Genomic DNA, 21,766 nt, shown 5'->3' on the forward strand with positions numbered 1-21,766 from the left:
ACATAGTAAAGCACATCAACACCCTTCACCAGCTGATAAATTGAGTGAGCTGACCAAGGCAGAGCAAGTAGTGGAGACAGATGAGAACCAAGAAAGCCAAACTCCTGTATTACCTTTTTAATTTTCCCCTAATCACAAGTCCTCAAAAGATTGATGTGAAGATATGCAGGGCTCAGCAAGACACAAAATTACTGAAGAACAGTCACTCCTTTTATTTTTAGTCTAAAAGCTATGATCGCCAAGCCGCTAAAAAGATGCTTTCAGTAGATATGAAAGCCTTTCATATAACCTTCAGCTGCATTCAGTTTCTAAACAAATAAAACAGAATGGCAGAGAAGATGAGAAAAATCATATTTACAAGAGGAAAGAAAATAACTTACTTTGGGATTTTATTTCATGAAGAGGTTTTTTATCTAGAGAGAGAAAGAGACAGAGACAGAGAGAGAGAGAAAGTTGCACTTAATAAATTTACATGGAGCATATCTATTTCCTACATCACGTCTGTCTAGCTCTATAAATGAAACATTTTCTCTGTATTTGCTGACAATATGAATATTTTATGTTGTCCACATATTTTTTTTTCCACCTTCTTTTTCTAAGTCTCTTTTGGGAAGTTCTTTTGCAGTCATTTCTCACTTGGTTAACTGGAATATTTGTTAGCTTTTTTTAGATGCTCTTATTTAGAGCACAGTGCATCCAACAGGGAAGTTCAGTACATGGTAATGGATCACTTGACAGTCCAGTTATGAATTTTTTCTTTGTATGCTTGATATATTAAAAAAAGTTGGTGACATTTTGAAAAATTACCCCTCAAAATATACAATATACTCATATTTATGTCTCTATTAAATACACAAAACTATTGACCTGTATACTTGCATAAAAATAACGCACAGAACCAACGCACTACCTGAACACATAAGTATGTATTTACAAATGTGAAATCAACTTTATCAAGCTGGGGTTTTACTAAACTACTAAGGTTTTACTAAGCTACTAAAGTGTGGACTGGGCTCTCTGGATCCATCCACAGTCAGTCAAAAACCAAAGCAAGAACTGGGAAAAAGTGATGTTCCTGGGACTGAAAAGATGCCTTTTTCCTGTTACTCCCAACTTCTCTGGTCAGGGACTGAAGAGGGGATAACCTGAGCATGCATAGCCCCCGAATTATTGCTGTTTCATTCATTGACTCCAAGTCAGAAAATTCACACTGGGGATTAGAACTGTTCCTGCTTGTTCAGAACACGGCCACGTATCTCCAGCATCTTATGTTCTTCCCTTTACTTTCATTAGAGTTCCTCCTCGTTAACCAGAGGAATGTTTCATTGCTATTTTTGCCTCATGAAAGGAACAAAGTTAACAAGTTGTGCCTGATAAATAACCTCCAAGAGATTAGTTATCTGAAGCTCTGCACTGCATTTCCTTCGCGATTCCCAGTGGGATGAAAAGCAGAGAAGGAAAGGAACATATCAGAAGATGAGCAGGGAAAAAGAATTCAAAAAATAGGGTAATTGCATCAATTCCTATTAGCTGAGAAAGCAATTATGCTCCTAAAAATAATTTGACACCAGTATATGTATACAGCACAACCCATAAAGGAAGATGCTCTAAGATGAAAGAAATTAGACATTTAATACTTCAATCTAATTGAACGCACATGGAAATTTCAGAGTCAGCACGTTCTCTCTGCTACTGCGCAGCAAAAAGAGGAGCAACAGCTTCTGTGTCATGGGGCTTTGGATTCCTCTTATGCTGTTCAAGTCCCAGTGAAAGTCTGTTGTGTGTAAATACTAAGAAGGCTCTCAACACCAAATTACTGTGCATTGGTACCAGGCCTGTGAGTGGAACTCCAAGCACTCTACCCTTTTTCTTCTACCTGCAGTAAAACCGATAGAGATGTGACCAGTACTTGAAACCTTTGTTCATGCTAAAAGCTTCAGAGAGTTTTGTCCTAAAATACTTCTTGAAAATTCACTCTTGGAATCAGCATTAAACAGAAGAGCTAGTCCTTGAAAGAGAGCTGCATAGCATGGCACTGACCCACTGCACTTCTGTAATATCAGAGAACAACCAGAGCTGATACTAATGTGATAACTCAATGCCACAGAGACTAACAGAAGGGCCTGGATGAGCTTAGAACCAGAGAGACTGAGCAGCAGAAGCTGGGAGGGAAAGCCTGTTACCACAGCAGTGCCCAGATGCCCAGTCTGTATCTGAAACAAACCGTGCTACAAAGACTTGGGAAGTTTCAGTGACTGCTGTCATGGAACGAAGCCTGCTCCATCAGGGAAAACGTAAATCATCCATCTCTGTGCTTAACAGGCATGGTTTTTCCCCAGGCCATATGCTCCTTCCAGGTTACCAGCATGAGCATAATACTGTATTTCTTCCTTTGCCCCCAAAGCATGAACACAGCATAGCACAGGAATGCAGAACTGACATGCAAGCACACAGCACGCAAGGATATCACCCCCAAAGTAGGACAGGTGGTCTTCACCACCTTGCAGGGTCATTAAGGAAACACGACTTAAATGGGTTCTCCTTTTATTAAGGAGATGCTTTCCAGACACTTAATAAGGGCAAATCCTGTCCCAAGGGACTGACTGTAAAGTCGGTTTGCCTTTGTTTATTACTCGCAAGAAACTGGAAATCAGCTTTGACCCGAAACAGCTCTTGCACTGTATTCATGTTGGTGCTTTGCCAGTTCACTTGCACTAAAAAGTAGGAAGCTCAGTATCACTTTCTATGAAATATGTTGTAGCAGATGGCCATAATTACACATCGAAGAAAACCTTTACTTGCATTTTCAGTCATCTGATAATGAATAGGTAAAGCACATGCTACAAAAAAAAAAAAAGAAAAAAAAACACAACAGCAAAACCACCCACAGGAGCTCTGCTGACACAGATGTGAGGCAGATCCACCACAGTACCTGGATTGCCCTATCTGTGTCAGGCTGCACAGTGCAAACTGTTACCCACCTTGAATGCAAAGCCCTTCGGTGCAGTTCTCTGACTCCTGGCTCAGGCCCTCGCAGTACTTTCCTCCATTTCGTGGAGCTGGTGCAATACATTCCCGAACCCTCAAATGCTCACACTCCGGGCTGCACACAGACCATTCACTCCACACCTCCCAGTTTCCATCCACTGAATGGGGAGGGGAAAAAAGAAGCAAACATTGTCATTGCTTACCAAACTGATGCAGTTCCAAGATCCTACAAAGAAAACATGTTTTATATCTCCCCTCCGGCTGCACCAAGTAGAATGCAAGGCTATATTTATTTCTCAACAGTTGTACAGCATCAGATGTGAAGTTAAAATGCAGCATTAAAATGTGTCGCCTTGAATGTAAATGTAGAAGCTTTTAGAATAGCACCAGCGTGCAACAGTCTGCAAATGTAGTCAATTAAAACTGCAGGAGGAAACGTTTCAGGTGCCACCTATTAGCTTCTAATGCACAGTTGGCCTTGCAGATCTCTGGCTAATGCCCTGTGCAACATGAGAAATCTGTATGGTGCTTTGCTGACTGATATTTAGCTGTGTCTGACCCTGTCCCAAATGAGAAGGGATTCCAGAGTCTCCATTTTTTCTCATGAATAAGACTGAAGAAAAAAAAATCAGATCAACAGAGAGACAAGTACAGAAAATGTTAATTTTGTTTAAATGCCAGTTCAGAACATGTTGTATCAAAAACTCATAAAAGCCAGAAGAGAGATTTGCCAAAGGGGCTGCGCTGTGACCCCAGGCAAACAAGATCTTCGAACTTGAATGCATACAATCCTACTATTGCTTAGTACTGCTAAATTTCCTTAGCAATACTTGCAAAGCAGAGATTCCAAAATTAGAGAAGGGCAGCTTTGTTCACTTGCACCAGATGCAAGTAGCTTTTCTTCTTTTATTTTGTTTTTCAACCTCAGTAGGCTTGTAAAAGCACAACTGCCTACCAGGCATTGCCGAAACCAAAAGGTCTACCTGAAGCACACCATTTAAAAGTGATTCCTTCTAGGACCGTGCGTATCTCACCAGGGCAAAGAGAAGTGCAGGTGATCTTCTGCACGGACATTCCTTCGCAGAATGCCCCTCCGTTGAGCGGGGCAGGGTTGGTGCAGGTCCTCGATCGCTTCTGCCAGCCCCGACCGCACCGCGCGTTGCAGTTGGACCACTCAGTCCACGACGACCAGCCTCCATTAACTGCAACACAGAACTGTGCTTGAGGTGCTGAAAGAGGCTCTAAGAGACACGGAACAACAAATCTGCTCATCTGATCGCTTCGTTCGTAAGCAGAATGAGCCTATTGGTATCTGGAATGAGGACTTTAACAGTATTGACAACTTCTGGGAACCTTTCATCACAAACAGGAAACTCATAATTCCAACCACTGTAAAAACAGCCACGACCTCAGCAGAAATAAATGTGGCGGGAGTGAGGTCAGCCATTTGATTTAGAACCAGTTGTATGGTAAAAACATGACTTCGGGCAGTAAAAGTACAGTCTTACAAGCTTTTCCATAATAATCAATATATAATTATCACATTTCCACCAACCATAAACCACGACTGTCGCAGACATGCTCCTCCTCTTGGCAACAATGTTGGCAGCCATGCAGGTGTAGTTCCCGGAGTCGGACAGACGCGCCTGTCGGATGATCAGGTTGTGATCTGCTCTGGTGTCGATGTTCTCATCCAGGTTGGAATCTATGGGCTCCTCATTCTTCAGCCATTCCACCTGGAAAGGGAGGGAGGGAGAAAACAAGGTGAGGTATGAAGAGAGGAAGCAGGAAATCCACTTATCTTTCAGTGACTTCACCAATAAATGATACTTCAATCTTTATTATAAACAGTGGAATAGAAGTAAGGTAGGATGAGATTCCCAACAAAGCAGGCATTCACAAAGTCAAGGAAAGAAATCAGTCCTTATCTGAAGAGCCTGGAGCTAATTAGCAAAGACACTACAATTGAAATACTGAAATAGGAGAAAATGGCAAAGAGCTGGTTTAGACTTGTAAGGATGTGGGTTGTAGAGATATTATGTTTGTTCTACTTGGAAAAAAGGAAGGAAAGATGAGGGAAAAAAGAAAGAGCAGTTAATCACAGCTACCTTACAGAACACAGCACTTCATATGCTCAAACCACTGGACAACGATCAGTTAAATTTCACACTACGTGAGTCTGATATCAATCTAAGCAATGACATTCACCATTCAAATAATTCACAATTAAAGTTCACAACTTGCAAATAAACGGACTCTCAACTTAATTAAACACTATTAAACAAGAACATTAGCATTTGTTTTCAAAGCACATAAATACTGTGAAATACTGTGTGCAATGTACTTCTGTACACCTCTAGTTCACTAACCAGCGTATTTCTGAGCAGACCCAGAACTTTCCACAAGGCATTGCTATACCTGAAACATTTAAACCAAATATTTAAGGCAAGACGAGTTGTAACAGAACTGAAAAATTAAAACTAGAAGCAGAATCTACTGGAAGCCTGAACAAATATGACTTGCTTTCATAGCTATTCCAGACCTGAAGGAGGTATGGCCATACCCTGAAGTCAAACACCCTTCTCAGCTCAGTTCTCTTTACTGCATGTAGGACTGCAACACTTGGTGGATGAAAAACATTCACATTAATGCAGAGCATTTAAAAGAATGATGTTCACTGTGAAGGGAGAACGTTAAACAGACAGAATGCAAACGTGGAATTGTTGAGAGATGTGCCATCAAAAGCTATTTGTAAACAGGGGCATGCATTGCCTTTTGCTTCTTATCTGGAGGCCTGATGGCACTACGAATGCACATCTCTAATTCCAGCACTCAAAGGGAAAAGGAGTGCTTTGACCTCAGCAGATGAATGCTTTCAAAGATGCAAAACCAAGAGATGAATTCAAAGGAAAACCTGATAACTGTAAAGTCTTTACAATGCCAGCAGGTTGTTGAAACGTGCAGTGGTGCAGCCATTGGAGAATTTCATCACACAAACATATGCAGAACCAATATGCAAAATAATCACGCAAAATAAAGGCAACAAAGGAAGTTACTGCATCTCCGTATTGAAATGAGGTACATGGGCTGAACTGCCAACCTGCCATCTCAGAACTGCAGACTTAAAACCCCCTGGTACTTAACTTCACTCAGTTTTCCACCAGTGGAGGTCATACAGTAGCTCATAACATTCCAAAATACATTTCTTTCTAAGCATTAGCCTGTCTTGAGGCCTTACATGTTTATATCTTGAACTAGACTTAAAAAGCCTGCCTATAACTGCAGTAAGTTTATAAAAACATATCTGATTTTTTTCTTCCTGAAATAGATCTGCTCAGAACTCAAATACTGCCATCAATTAGTAAGAAAGGCTAATCACGTAATGATCTACAGAAGAAATGGAGGGGCAGATATGGGTTAATTCAGCTACTACCTATTGGGTGGCAGCAGATTAATTAGCATAATCATAAATTATTCTAATTACAGAAAGCAATTATCAAAGACCAGTATTATAGAAACAAAATCAGTTAAGCACACCATATCCCAGGTAGGTTACCATGGGAGTTAGTGAATTCTTTATTCTCTATTTCCTCAAAAATTAAGCTGATCAGTACTCATCCATATTTCTTGCCTACTGTGGATAGCACAAAGAAGCCTGACAGTTTCATACCATGGGAATATTTCGTTTGCTGCAGGCGATGGGAGTCTTACTGCACTATGTGCAATGTAAATACAGCATGTATAGCATCCTTATCTGCAGATACATCTGAACAGCTACTATGGAAACACCTCCTTCCAGCTGCCACCTAGCAAGTCCCCGATGCTCTGGGGACTCACAGGTACCCCTGAAACTATTGGTGGGAGCAGAACCACAGCTGAATCTGAGACTGTAGGTTGCTCCCTCCTTTAAAGCTGCCCATCAGTGGGCTACAGTTGTGGTTTCTATGGGAGCAGAACGTTACACTGTACTTATTCACATTAACAGAAATTACTTTCTTTGTTGTTTATAATATCCAACTTAATGGTTAAACCTTGGAGAAAAGGCAGTGGATGAGAAGCATCTCATGGCATGATTTGGTGCCTGAAGGGTTCCTCAGCAGCTGCTGCAATTGAAACACCCCAAGAGCCAACTGGCTGCCCATCACTGCATCTTCTATTCTTCTAGGGTATCTTGCTTGGGAATACAAAGATTTAACACCCAGAAGAAGAAATACACCTCACATCTTTGGGCACACACGATAATTTCATAGGTCAGAAGACAAAATACTTTAGCATTCCTGCCTGTAGATTATACTATCCTGCCCTTTAAACACAACATCTGACTTTCTCATGTGGTCAATAACCTGAGTACACATATATCAGAGATAATATAGTTAGAATGTCAGCTCCTCTTGAAGAGAGAATCAATCGCTTTCTGTATGCTAGATAAATGCTTCATGATTTTAAGATGGGAAAAGGTCAACACCTGACTAAAGGCAGCACAAATGTTTTTTTTAGAGTGCAGACAGTTTACAGCTTTTCTTCGACAGGAGAATATAAGGCGTTAGAAGTAAAGATGAATTCTTTTCTCCAAATAAGTTTCTTTTAATAAAAAAAAAAGCTTCCAACAGGTTCTCCTGCACATCAAGACAAAGGGAAGGCCTGGAAGGCTTCCAGTACCTTCTCTGCTGACTCCAGAGCGCACCTTGGGAGACTACAGCACTAGGCTAACATTGGTGTGGGTGAATATTCCTCCCACAGTGATCAGCCTGTAGCTAGAAAAAACCCTTTCTACTTCATCACCTTACTGAAAATCTTACTAAAAATGGCTTTCACTGTGACCTACAGTGTTTTATGGAAGGGAGTGAAATCCATTCCCTTCAAGACTAAGCCTGATGTAGCATGAAATTTACATTTCTGAAAATGCAAGTGTCTAGCTTAGGAAACCTTCCTCAGCACTACAGCAGAATGGATGAGGATGGATGGGGCAGCTTCTCTGCTGATAGTGATGCACTAAGATGGCAACAGATCTTTGTTTTGCTTTCTACCCTAATACTCACACGGATACAAAGGAGAAACCTCCCATCAGCATAAGTCATTGTGGGAGATTAATAACCACGAAAGCCAGTTTGCAGGATCCAAGCGATTCACATCTACCTTCACGACCACATACTATTTTATCAACACAATCAAAAAGCATTGATCTTCCTTGCAAGGGGGCTACCTGCAGAAACACACAGGCAGCAGCAGGTCAACTACCTGCTGAAGGTTTTTAAATTAATCCACCGAGAGAACAGTGTTACCGAATCATTTAATCACAGCGCTGTCATGCTGCTCTGGTAAGCATATTTTTCCTTCATTAGATTGAATATATAATCTCGTTACATGAATCTGACACACCGACCAACTCATAAATCAGCTTGCAGTCTTGTTGGCAATGTGGCAACGGTACAGGAACCTTCTCTTTGAAGAGATGCTCTCAGTGGTTGCAAAAAACCTCAAGGGCAGTGTGCTGCTAATGCATTTCCTTTCTGCTTGTTTTGCTCCAGGTGCCTTGCAGGGGAGCTTAAGCTGCAAGCAGCAAATAAGTCCAGGGAGGCTGCCCTCCCATGCAGGATAGACAGCATTGCTGTCTTCTCTTCTGGAGCCTATTTTCAGAGCCACGTCCAATCTGCAATGAAGCAAGCATTTTTGTGTGATTTAAAACCTCAAACAAACTGATACTGGTGAATAATCAAGGAGGGGGAAAAAAGGGAAAGGTAAGAAGATAAGCATGTATTTCATATATGCTCTTGTGTAAATATAATGGGAAAGATACATGGCTTGTATGTGCTTCTCCATTTGTAATGCTAAAGATGAAGGTGAGCAACAGGTTGACTCAGACATGCTATTTTAAACCATTGTTAAGAACACACATTCCTAAATGCACTGCTGCTAATGGTAGGTTGTCTGACGGTTAAAAATAAAAGAATCAGCATTAAAAGCCAAAGCTTTTCTTTCTCTAGATAACACAAAATCTAAGGGCATATACGAATCCACAGACGTTGTTTTACAAGTGTGCTGCACAAAGCGTGCGTTCCTCAGTGCTGTGATGTGGGATGCTCAGAAGGAAACAAAGAGCCCACAGCACTGATGTTGCGTTCACAGTGACACCAAGCTTTTTTTTTTTTTTTAAAACCAATTGCTTTTGTAAGTGGCATTCTTCCAATACAACTTCCAGAACGTAACTGTGAGATACCTCTAAGAGAAACCCCTTTTTATCCATTAGTGAACCCTCCTGTTCTACACACTAAAAACTTATCTAAAAACCAACTCTCTATATGAAAAAATACAAATGCTAGTTAACAAACATGCTACTCATGCTGTGTCACTGAACACAGCCAAGCAGACCTGCAACACAATAACTTGCTATGTTAAATGTATACCAATATGTCCAGAGAGATAAAACATTGCTGGCATCTGTGATGTTATACAATATCAGTTCCACAGTACTTCACTGATACTCATTTCGGATGATAAAGTGACTATAGCATGAGTATACTGCAGCAGCAGAACCTGAATGGAGAGAACCCTTGTTAGCTTAGATAGAAAGGTGTTTTGTGAGAAAGAACCACAACTAGAAGTGCAGTAACAAATGCAACTGCTACTTTGAAGTCGTAAACCACTTAGATATCTACCAGGGGGCATTTTCTCACAGCAGCTTGGCTGGATAGGTTGAACATTTCAGCCTCCTAACAACCTTTTCACCGCTGAAACAGCATAACATCCTGACTACAATAGCACACAGCATCATGTGGTCACTTGTTCTGCTTTCCTTTGATCTCATTGTGATAGACAAAATTACTCCAACTGCACGGTAACTACATGCATCTGTACATAACAAAGGGAAAAAATGCGATTGCATTAGGACTGCATTCAGCACGTGTGTTAGTGATGAGATTCAAGAAATAGAAATGCTTGGAAATACACAATTAGATGAAGATTTAGACAGGAACAGGGGAATAAACTGCAAGAACTGATCAGGGTAATACACATCTCCCTTGCTTGTGGAAGATGGATCAAAATATTTGGGAGCTCCCGATTTTAGAGGGGAAGAGCTTCCTTTGATGTAAAAGGGAAACTCAGCTGCACAGAAGTCACAAGAATAGGAAGGAAGAGCACCAGAGGCAGTGAAAACCCTGCGTGCACATGGGTTACGCTTCATCACAAGACACGTTCTGGTACATGATTTTTGAATCTGCACTGAAATGCAGTAGATATGGAAATATTCCACTCCAAAGGCATCTCACATTTTCCCCTGCTCACGTCCCCCTTCCAATTACAGCTCTAGTCACAACTGACAATAAACCAGCTGCTCTTGCTATGATTTTGAGTGCAATTTACCAAAATGGGCATTAATGTGAGTGGACTGAAAACTGCAAGTGCAATCTGTTGTACTTCGTGCAAGCTGTACCCACAACAGCATTCCGTCCTAAATTCTAAGACAAGTTCTTGTAGCTGTACCTCTTACCTGCTTCTGTAAGCATAAGGAGATGCCCTCCTCCCCAGGGAAACTCCCCTTCCCTGCTCTTCCTTTCACAGCCATCCACTCCCTGAGCAAGAGATGCCACGTGAGTCCCAGCTGTCCATGTGAGATGGTCACATCTTTGTAGATGTAGGTAAATAAAACATTCAGTGGGAGGCAATAAGCAAATAAACAGGAGGGGGAACGGCTGTTTATAAGGCTGGATAGAACAAGGGGGAGCGGTTTTAAGCTGAGACTGGGAGGTTTAGGTTGGATATTAGGAGGAAGTTCTTCACCCAGAGGTTGTGGATGCCCCAACCCTGGAGGCATTCAAGGCCAGGCTGGATGTGGCTCTGGGCAGCCTGGTCTGCTGGTTGGTGACCCTGCACACAGCAGGGGGTTGGAATGAGATGATCTCCATGATATTCATGGTCCTTTTCAACCTAGGCCATTCTGTGAGCCTGTGATGATTCAAATGAAAGTCTTCTACCAAACAGGTCTGATCCTTCTGCTCGCAGAAACGTGCACTGTACTCAAGTTTCAAAATCCTTGATAGGAAACTTTCACACAAACCTATCATCATTTATAATTATAAACATAATGATAAAGCCTGATGTTCGTTTCCAAGCATTCAAATTGAACCTATTTCTGAAAACAGTACCAGAAAAATATATACTGCTGCAAAACAGTACCTCAAAAGAAAAAAGCCCTGGAGCAGAGGTCTTCAGAAAAAGGAATTATCTATTCAGAGGAACTCACTTCTGTTCAGGACCTCTCACATTTCACCCCTTCATTCTAACAATTGTTTGCTTCAGCATTTCTATTTCATGACCTCTGTCTGTTGCTCCTGGGCGCACTGACATACTTAGAACACAAGTCAGACCTCAGAAGGAGAAAAGCATGTTTTCTACAGGAAGAAAACACAGTAGAAGTTCAGCTGCCTGCTTGAAAGCGAGCACATATACTCAATTTAGACAGCTATGAGAGCCTATAGAGATAAGCATGTCTTTTATGATGAGTAGCAATGCTGAATACATGAAAAGAATTCAGTGTTTCCCTACAAGAAGCTCAGTTTTCTCTTAAGATTCAAGAAAAATGCTGTTAACTCTTGGTGCTTACAACAGAAGATGGCCAAAGTGTTAAACCACGTTGTGTATGCAGAGCATACAGCATGCAGCAGCCATCTCTGTGCAACAGCCACTGCCCCATCCCCTCCCTCCACTATACCTTAACATGGGATGCTGATCCCATACAGGTCAGCTGTGCAGAGCAGAAACATGGATTAAACATCTGAGGACAACAGGGCAAACATCAGCAAAATTACTGAGTTAACAGTGTGGGCTATCCGTAACATTTCAGGAGTTTGCGGTGTTCAAATAACATCCATTCCAACATTGAACTTAGTGAGAAAATCTTTAAAAATGAAATTGTAACAAAGGACAGAAGAGCAAACTGACCTCCAAGTGTGGCTGTGCAGCCCTTCAGCCCCTCCATCATTCTATGAGCTGCAAACCCCAGAGGCTGGGATGAGGTGAAACATCCACAGCCAACAAACCCCTCTGTGACATTTGCAATGGATTGAAGGAAAACCACCACTGTGCAAAACCACATCCTTTTTAATCCCCCACTTTCACAGAATAACAGTGAAATGTAAGGCTTTTTATTTTTGCATATTGAGCAATAGCATTGAAGTGGTTCTTACGAGCACTGATAATCAGAAGCCGTTTTTGCTTTTGAAAACTATTCTCTGTTTGAACATGGAAAGTGTGACTCCAGGCTCTGTGCGTTACAGTTGCTGTTGTAATACCTTGTCCATGATCTAGGTTAAAGAATAACAATAAAAAAAGAAATGTTCAGGGCATTGAAGATGAAGTGCTTCAGGGAAGAAAAAAGAAACACACCAAAAACCAGTAGAAAGATAACAAGGCAGCACTTGGCTCACAGAGTTGGGGTGCCGAAGGGAAGGAATGAATGCAGGACTTGAGCAAAGATGAAACAGCATATTAAGCAAACAGAATCTTTATTCTGTTTGTGTTGTCCATGCATCTGTGGAACACAAAGGCTTAAAGAAGAGGCTTTAATTGAGCAAGTTTTGTACAGAATAATGGCCTGCATACTATTAAGTAGGACTACATTCTGCACAGTCAGATCAGTGGGCCGTGCATCACACCCCAGTAACAGCACAGGTTTCCATCTCTGCCACATATAAAGGCACCACAGAGGAAAACATTGTCCTGAAAACACTGGTTTCTAAAGCAGCATTCCCTCCCCCCACCTCCTGAAAATTATCAACACTTCACAGGACAATTCATAAGCAGAAATTCCATGGGGTATCTGTACCAAAACAAATCATTCAGAATTTGAAGGTCCCATTGATTCAGCTGGCTTTGCCAACAAATTAGCAGAAGGTTACATATACCTTATGCTATGTGTAGCACCTCGGAAGACCCTATTAGTGATTTTTCTATCTTCCCTCCCCAACAGTTTGGAGTTCTGCTTCAGCCCGAAGATCTAAAGCTGAGACATCCTTCCTGCAGAGCAGCAGTACGTGGGATGCACCCACTGAGCCCTGGGTATGTGTGTGTGCTTCCAGCACCTGCAGGGAAACACTCTGTTGAAATCTATTTGTCACTGCTCACATTTAAAAAAAAGAAAATCAGGAATTTGCATAATTCCTTCATAAAGCAACAAGAATTCGTTTCACCGTTCTGAATACAACCACGTGTAATTTTGTCATGCTTAAGTTAACTACTGAATTTCTTACCATTCCCCATCATTTTATGATGTTAAGGAAATGGATGTTGGCAGTAGTTGAAGCGAAATCTGTCTTTAAGAAGAGATGAATAATCACCGAGACGCACTGCACACACTGTGAAACATTTCTGGCATACAACGAAATGCACGTATTGTATTTGTAACCAACATGCCTTAAAAGCAGAGCAAAGATTGATCTCTCAGACACGGGGACGAAGATCTATAGCAAACTCTATACAGTGCATGCTGTTTGCATTTAGTAATCATACTCAGTTCTGTGTAACTAGAAACAAGATTCATTGAAGACAATAACTCAGCAGCCTTTTTTGCCATAGTGTTTTACTACAATCCCATTATCCTGCCATATTACGTTTTACAGTATGTGTGCAAGTCCCATAAATACATGAGCCTATGTAAAACAGGCAGCAATGACTCTCACTGCTTTCTGAACTCCACAGCTTGTGAATTTTATGTGGGTTTTGCATTTTGTTGATGTGTTTGCAGCAGGATGTATACCGCCCAGAAGAGAAATTATTTTATATTTCCATTAAAACTACAGCAGAAAATAAGCCATCAGAACTCATGCAGATACTCACTGGAACTTCTGCAGCAGTCCATTAAAGTGTCAAAATCTGTGTTAAAAATTTGAAAAAGTATCTGGATACAGCTCCATTTAAACCTTAAATATATATTTGGATATAAATGATAAAGATATGTTAGAGTATTCTGCAGACCTCTGCAGGACTCTCGAGTTCACACTCATCAACAACAGTTCAGCAAAACAGCAGATGCAGATGGGTCTGCAAGTCATTGATACCTAAATATGAACTATTCAGAGATTTAATCTCAGAAGGTATTTACTTATAGTAAAAAAGATTTGGAATAAATCTCCAGGCCAACTTCTGCTCCAATTGATTTTTATCAGCGCTCCAGCACTTCCAGTTGGGATTTGGCTCCTCGAGCTAACACCATATGCAACACAGAACTGCAGCTCTCCCATGTAGCAGCACAAGCAGCACTGCTCTGACAAAGGTGACCAGAGTCCAGAAAGCAAAAGGGTTCGTTTGATTTTCTTTATGTGAAAGCCTGCTGTTTAGAAATGCTGATCTCTAGAATCAGTGAGTTGGAATTACTCATTACTGATGTGCCCACAACCAACATCACAGCCCCTAACCAGAACAGTGAAGAGAACTTAAAACCAGATGCCTAAAAAGATTATTAGCAGAAATCAGCTACAAAATTATGTTTTAATTTGTTCCCATGCCCCAAATCTCACTCTTATGCACTGATAATGTACTGCACAGAATAAAGATTATCCTAAACTTCACTTAATGCATATTGACCAAGTCTCTTCCAGGCTCCAGTTCAACAACCATCACAGAATGCAATGTCACGACCATCAAGAAGCAGACAGGAAAGAAATGCCATCAATGAACCAGAGAGGATGCTGTCATTTATTCTGTTTGCTGACTCCAGGATCCTGTGGAAAGCACCAGGATCTATTAATATTATTGATTCCAGATGCAGCCCAACTACAGACTTGCACAAAAGGACAGAATCAAGTTGTTCAATTCTTCATTGTTTCACTTCTAAACGAATGTGCCACTGAGAGGCACTGAGTCCAGTGCTCAAGTATGTTCTTAAAATTAATAGAATATCCTTTGGCAAGAAAAGAGGAAAACATTCAGGCATGACAATTATGGTTACCGGCCTGCCAACATTATGGATATGAAATCTTACCCAAGTTGCTTTATACAGTCAGTGACAGTAGGTATGAACAGATCATGTTAATAGTAGACTGTAATACATAGAAAGGAGCAGTAAACACATACTTCCTGAGGATGAGGGCTTAGCATCCACTGCAGAAACTCACCCCCCCTTTGCTTTGCACTGATCTAAAGGATCTAAAGCCAAGATTTGTAAAGAGAGTAATGGGGCTTAAGGACCCAACTGGGTTTAACTCCTTTACATCCTAATAAACACAAAGGGTTATGGGTTCTTTCTCACCAAATATGGCAGCAGAGACCTGAGGCTGAGCACCCACCTGGCAGCTCCCAGAAACCACCAGCAGACATGGATTTATCCTATCCAACTCCTGTGCTACAGCACAACTTCAGCACTGCACACACCCTGAGCTAAATGAAGCCTCTACTGCACACAATTAATAAACCTATCTATGGGGAGAATCTCTTGTGGGGATTGTGAGCCAGAACAGTCTCTTCCCTGGGCCAACACTGCATCAATTGTGATAGAAATGGCTCTGGTCTCATCCAATCTGAGGCAGCAGAGATTGTTACATTCAAACCAACATTTTGCCACAGCAGGGGACTATCAGATGCTTTACCTGAAAGGCTGGATTTTCTTTTTTGTTCTGTTGTTTAACTCATTAAAAAAAAAAAAAGAATTTATTTGGGTTGGGTGCTGATGCCTGCAAGCACAGCTGCTCACCAGCTCTGTTTTGCTTACCATGCAAATGCATGTGAGGAGATGATTTTAAACCTTTCTGCATTATGCTCAGTGTCAGGATTTGGGATTTCTTACTCATACTGCTGTGGCAATGTGCATAGAATGCTGCATGCACTCAGCAACCTCCCAAAGCAGAACTTCCTTACATTCCTCTACTTACAGGAGCAAACTCCAGAGGTGGGCAACATAGAAAAGGCAACAGAGGCAGAAATACAGGCTGGTCTATGGGGCTGACCGCAGCTAATTACCGGGCCTGCAAACAAACAGAAAGGCTGAGCATCCTAGGAGCAAGGTGCATTGATCAGGATGCTCCAAAGGACACAGAACGTTCATTACTGGTCATAGTTGGGCACTTTCAATAGCATTTCATGCATGAGAGATGAACTTCAGCTCAGAGATGAAGACAGTCATCACATTCTCGGAAAGAGAATGCAGATTTAGAGAGATCCTTTTCTATATGTCTTTTACTTCTTCAGACCCAGCTGACACAAGCAACTGCAATTTGCTGCTAAATGAGTCAAGACAGCACAGTGCATTTCAAAGCAGCATTAAATCCAGAGCTTGCCTCAGCAGGATTTGGAGCTCTTGATTCGTGCCTGTGTGACATTAAAGCTGAATTAGAATACGGTAAATTCCTTATTTGTAATCCTCCTTGGTTGTTTGTTTTCACTAATGCATTATCCATCTTGAAGACCATTTACTACAAGTGAACTGTGTGAGCACACAAAGCACTGACAATGTTACATTGGCTCCCATTATGTGTAAATGAATTCATACAAGGCATGTCTTATGTCATATATAGTCTGGATACATTACAACTATGGATCCAAATCTTTAATCCATACTTTACTACCTCCTCTTTTATATATTGCATGCAGAAAGTAATACTAATAAGAAACCTTAATCCAGATGCTTTCACTGCTGCCAATGATGAGTTATCAAAGTCATATTAATTTTGGACAGTATAAAAGTAGAAATTTCTCTCAACAAAACCGAACTTGATCTAGAGGAATTCTCTCTGGAGAATATCTCCGTGAGGTTTGGTCTTCACCACAGTTATATCACCCCCAAAATAAAGAAATAGATCTAATACTGAAGCACCATTGGCAGAGATGCTGACTGTGAGGACATCCCAGCAGGTCTCACAGAGCTAATGAGCGAGGATTTCATTCCATTCTGGAATGGACTGCCAAGGGAGGTGGTGGAGTCACCGACCCTGGGGGTGTTCAAGGAAAGGCTGGATGTTGTGTTGAGGGACATGGTTTAGTGGGAGCTATTGGGAATAGGTGAACGGTTGGACTGGATGAGGTCTTTTCTTTGAGGTCTTTTCCAAGCTTGGTGATTCTATGATTTGGGAGGGGAGATTAAGCCACAGAGTAGGACACTTTTATCCTTAGGTTTAACAGTTCCTCAGCACCTTTAAGCTGCAGGAAAATAATTCCAGAAGTGAAGATTTATATTGTTGATCATGGGGCAGGCTCACTGAAATAATGGAGTTGAACTTAAATTTCATTCCAGTGTGAAGTGTCTGTCCCTCACCGAGCTGCATGGTGCGATTCAAGGTTTGGCTGCACCAGTCCTTCATCACCATGGTCAGAAATAAACCACTCGATTAATTTCTTCCTATGGCAGGCACAGAACTGTGTGCTCTTTGGGAAGATAATGGTGCTGCATTTCTGCACTTGATGGACAGAATAATCAGAATCTTCTCCAAGGGGCTCAGGCAGACATTGGCACAGTAACACAGATGGGGTGAGAGTCTCCTGTCCATTTTCTCCATACCACGATTAGCATCTATTCTGCATCAACTGAAACCAACGTGAGCTTCATCCATAGTTACCTCAAGTCTTATCACCTAGGACTTCATCCAAACTCTAAAGAGAGAAATTCTTGTTTCCAAACCATTCAGCCTCAGGTTTTATAGCATTCCACGTTTCTTTGTACTGTACACACACCCAACAATTATTGAGCAAAACTTATGGGCTCTCTCTGTTACTTCTTATCCCAAGGTAGGTCTCCCATAACTCAAAAATACCAAATGAGTTTACAACATGGAGCTTACTGCCACAGACCAGAGCCATTACTCATTTGAACACAATTATTTTCAGAAGACGGTTTACCTTGATGAGCATAGAATTAGCCTTGAATCCTTTATGTGAAGCCTTTATGTGAGATTTTACTGTCCAAAGCAAACATGACCTGTTACGATATACAGGCTTTATTAGCAGCAATAACAATCTTACCATCAGCATCAGTAAATCAGGGCTTTCTGAGAACTCTGCAATTTTATCTATAGAAAACAACAGAAATGCCAGTTTTTCCATTCAGTATCATTCCTAACTTTCCAAAAGGACAGATATTCTGCTCGATTGTAGACCATAAAGCAGATAATTCTAAAATCCTCAGTCAAATTTAAACAGCATTCACCATTTTTTCCTCAAATGGTCCAATTCCAACAAAGACAGCATTCTGTGGACATTTAACCACGCATAAATTGAAAACCAGACAAATGCAGGTAATCAGCTCAGCAAACCATGCTTGTTAGGTAGAAGTTCACCTATTTACTCAATAGGTAACAGGTACCCGTTTACTCATTGTTTGTTTCTTTGGATCTCAAGGAGTACACATGGGATTTACACAAATTATCACCCGAAAACTTTCTGCTCACCTCTAAAGATCGTATTTTTAGAAGTAGCAACAAAAGCAAAGCAACTCAAATCCCCAAAATTGTCAACGTAGATCAGCACACGTTGATCCCGCGTGGAGAGCGCAGCTTTTTGCAGTGGGGAGAACTGCCACCAACGCTGGGCCTGGAAACCTGCAGTGCTGAGCCTTTCTTGTGTGTCATGCAGAAAAAGCTCACCTCAGCTGCAGGGACGCCCTCGGGGGGCCGGCAGTGCAGAACGATCATCCCTTCAATAGGAACCTCCTTCCCCTGGGGGTCTTGCTCAAAGTTTTTCCTTAAATCTGCAGAGTTCAATACAAAAAAAAAAACCCAACTCATTACAACTCCAACACATCTGAAGAACATCAGAAGGTTTATTCTACTCACAAGCGATGCGGACGGACGCCTTCCTGCTCTTTGAGGTCCCCAGATGGCTCCATGCCACGCACTGACACCAGTAATCTTCTGGCCCATGAAAGTCCTCCACCTGCTGCCTCGTCACATTGATGAACACCTCTCGAACTTTCAGGCCTGAAGGGGAAAGATACAGAAAATTAAGTGATATGAGCTTCCTTCCTCGGGCATAAAGCAAAGGTTAGCAGACGCTTTTCTTTTAATTAAACAATTCCATTTTTTTTAATCAAGGCAAAGCTTTAATTACTTTGACAATAATATATTACCATTAATTACATGCTAAAAGCTGACTAGGTCATAATGCATCAAATGAAACAAATTACCCAGCCACTTTGGCCTTTGCAAGAGTGTAATGCTTCCGAAACCTTTTCTCACATGCCTTTTGTCACTTGGAGGGATTATTTGGCATTGTATAACATAAGATGAAATTGTATTCCCATTTACCACTCTCAGTGCACTTGAAGCTCTTTCTGAAGCACCCTGGTGGACCCACATCCATTACCCCCAGGTCAAGTCAAACAACCAGAACTATGCATAAGTGATAGGAATTAAACAGGTTTATCTAAGTAACTCAGAAAAGAATCTCATGGAATAACGGAGGCAAACCAGGAGTAATGATGGGAAGAGTCTCGTGCTTTTTTTTCCTCCTGCTGCCATTTCCATAACTCCCCATACACAGCCAACATTCAGCATCACTGCCCTTCAGAGCAGCAGCTTTTGTTTCAGGCAAGATAACAAGTGGAGGCCTTCTAAACCTGACACCTTATTTTATACACTCGCAATGTTTGCTATATCTATATGCTAAATACGTAACTACCTCTGTATGACAACGTTGGGGAGAGAAAATATAATCCAAATCACTGTTAAGTGGCACTAAGAATCACTTAGGAGAGCTAGTCAGAAAAACATTAATTTGAAAATTGGGGAAAAAAAAAAAAGATCATGCCTTCTACTTTCTTCTTTCTCTCCTCTGATGCAGTCCCAAGGTACTTATTTCCCCTTCACTGGAAATGAATGAAAACTCAATCTTAAAATATTTCATGCCTGTGAATTTATAAAGCACCACAAAATTTCTAAACCTGAACTCCATAAAAATTGGCTTCCACTTAATCTCGGGCATCATTAACAAATGGCTGGGTACTTCACTCCTGGAAGGCACCAGGAAGTCAGCCTGGTCCTCTGACAAACAAGAGCTGAGGCCACTGGGGATGCTCACTGGAGAGCAGTGGGGGAGGGCAGAGGAGCTATAAAGCAACACAACATTTTTGTTATGTTTCCAGCAGCAGGCAAATTATTTCTTTTCATTTCTCCTGTTTGGCTTGTCGGATTTCCCAAAGACATCTTAAGATATGGCCAAACCTACAAGAGTTTCCTTGGTTGTCTCGAAAATCATTTTAGCAGCTCAAATATTTATCCATGCTGTAATAAACAAACTGGTTGTTTCTATTTGTGCTTTGTTTTTACTATGTTGATGCATTTGTCAACAAAATTGTTTACAAAAGCTTCCCTTTGTTTCCTGTAATGATGAAAACATCACTGGCAGAACCCAGCAGCTCTGTTGGAAATCCTCCTCCTTGCTGACATGGGCTATAAGACATACAATGAAACTGCACCATCTCAAAGTAAACACCCAGGCTGCTCTGAGAGCAATGAATTCCCAAGTTCTCAGCCATACAACCTTCCTATAGAGTGATGTTTATGGGCAAGTGATAAGAGCAGCCACAGTAAGTTCCATTAGAGACCCCTGGAGTCCTGGCAACCTGACACAGCAGGTCCCAGTGGTTGAACATTTCTCATTCTGTCATGCTGGATAACACTGACAGATGCATATTTTACTGTTACTGTGTACGTGACAAATCAAGCTCTGTGCAATCCCTGGATGATTTCAAAGCTCCAGAGCCTCAAAAGCTCAAGCCTCCAAATCCAAGCTAATTTGCAGCCATGTCCAACGAGGTTGCAACCCATCTACTTAAAGACTTCTTTGACAAGGATAAAAAACAATCAGTCCTTGACAAACAGTGACCTTTCTGAGATGGCTGTCTCCGGTCAGGGATCACTCACCCAGCACTCAATTAGCTGATGCACACTGCTGTGCAGCCATGTCCTATCAGCCTATGAGTCTGCACTGCCTACAAACACAATGCTGCTCTGTGCACTGTCTGAACTGCTACCAAAGTGAGAAGTTCACATGGCATCCTGCTGTACCTAAGTACCTATAGCTGGCCTCCCACAGTCAGCTTATTCCCAGCATGACCTCAAATAGCATCTTCTTGGGGAAAACCCACTCATCCCCTCACCAGCCATCAGCTCCTACCTCGCTGACCATTCCCCACCTGGTTACAATACAGCCCCTCTACTGAAATCTCCCACATTTCCAAGCTACTCAAGGAATTTTTGGAAGCAGCGAATAGAAATGAGTTGAGAACTGCACATTACACAGCTGCTGGTGCAAACAACAGAGCCTTTATTGATACCAACCTGAAAAAAATCATCACACATGGAAGAGCAGAAGCCATTTCTAGGCTCATTGATGCTGTACAACACTGAGCAGTCACCACTGAATAAAGGCATCTTCAAATTTGGGTTTGTTAAGGTAGAATGCTCTCCACCTCAGCTCTTCCTTTCACCAACATGTTTATTAATATTAATTGATATACGTCAGCCTGAAGCAACACTTCATGAGCTTTGAATCAGGCAGCCAAACAGTGCATGATTTTGAGAGATGCACTGAGAAGGGGAGAAGGACAGGAATTCTGTCCCTTGGACTCCATTGCTTTGTCAATCCACAAAACAGATGCATCCAAAAGAACAGAATCCAGGTGGGAGGGGACCTCCAGAGAACATCCACTCTTTGGGGAAAGTTGTTTATGTGTTGTCTATGGAGAAAGTACACCTATTTTCACTTATTTTAGAACCAACTACAGAAAGCAAACCCACGGGGAGCAGAGGCATATATCCTTCATTTATCATCACTGTATTTCACCAGCAGATATATT

The 21,766-nt window shown here is 41.5% G+C and overlaps 1 protein-coding gene across 1 annotated transcript in view; it reads right to left on the bottom strand.

Annotated features, from left to right (window-relative positions):
- The window catches only part of UNC5D (unc-5 netrin receptor D), a gene marked incomplete at both ends in the record, with an annotated part of 87,267 nt that overhangs the window by 16,646 nt on the left and 48,855 nt on the right, over positions 1–21,766 (bottom strand). Inside the window, 6 exons of the mRNA XM_079547365.1 lie at positions 381–413; positions 2,982–3,146; positions 4,023–4,190; positions 4,544–4,724; positions 18,555–18,658; positions 18,744–18,887. Of these exons, the coding sequence (XP_079403491.1) occupies positions 381–413; positions 2,982–3,146; positions 4,023–4,190; positions 4,544–4,724; positions 18,555–18,658; positions 18,744–18,887 (795 nt within the window). The remainder of the gene's footprint in view (positions 1–380; positions 414–2,981; positions 3,147–4,022; positions 4,191–4,543; positions 4,725–18,554; positions 18,659–18,743; positions 18,888–21,766) is intronic.

This window comes from Tetrao urogallus (genome assembly GCF_951394365.1).
Source record: "Tetrao urogallus genome assembly, chromosome: 27".
In the NCBI taxonomy this organism is placed as follows: Eukaryota; Metazoa; Chordata; class Aves; order Galliformes; family Phasianidae; genus Tetrao; species Tetrao urogallus.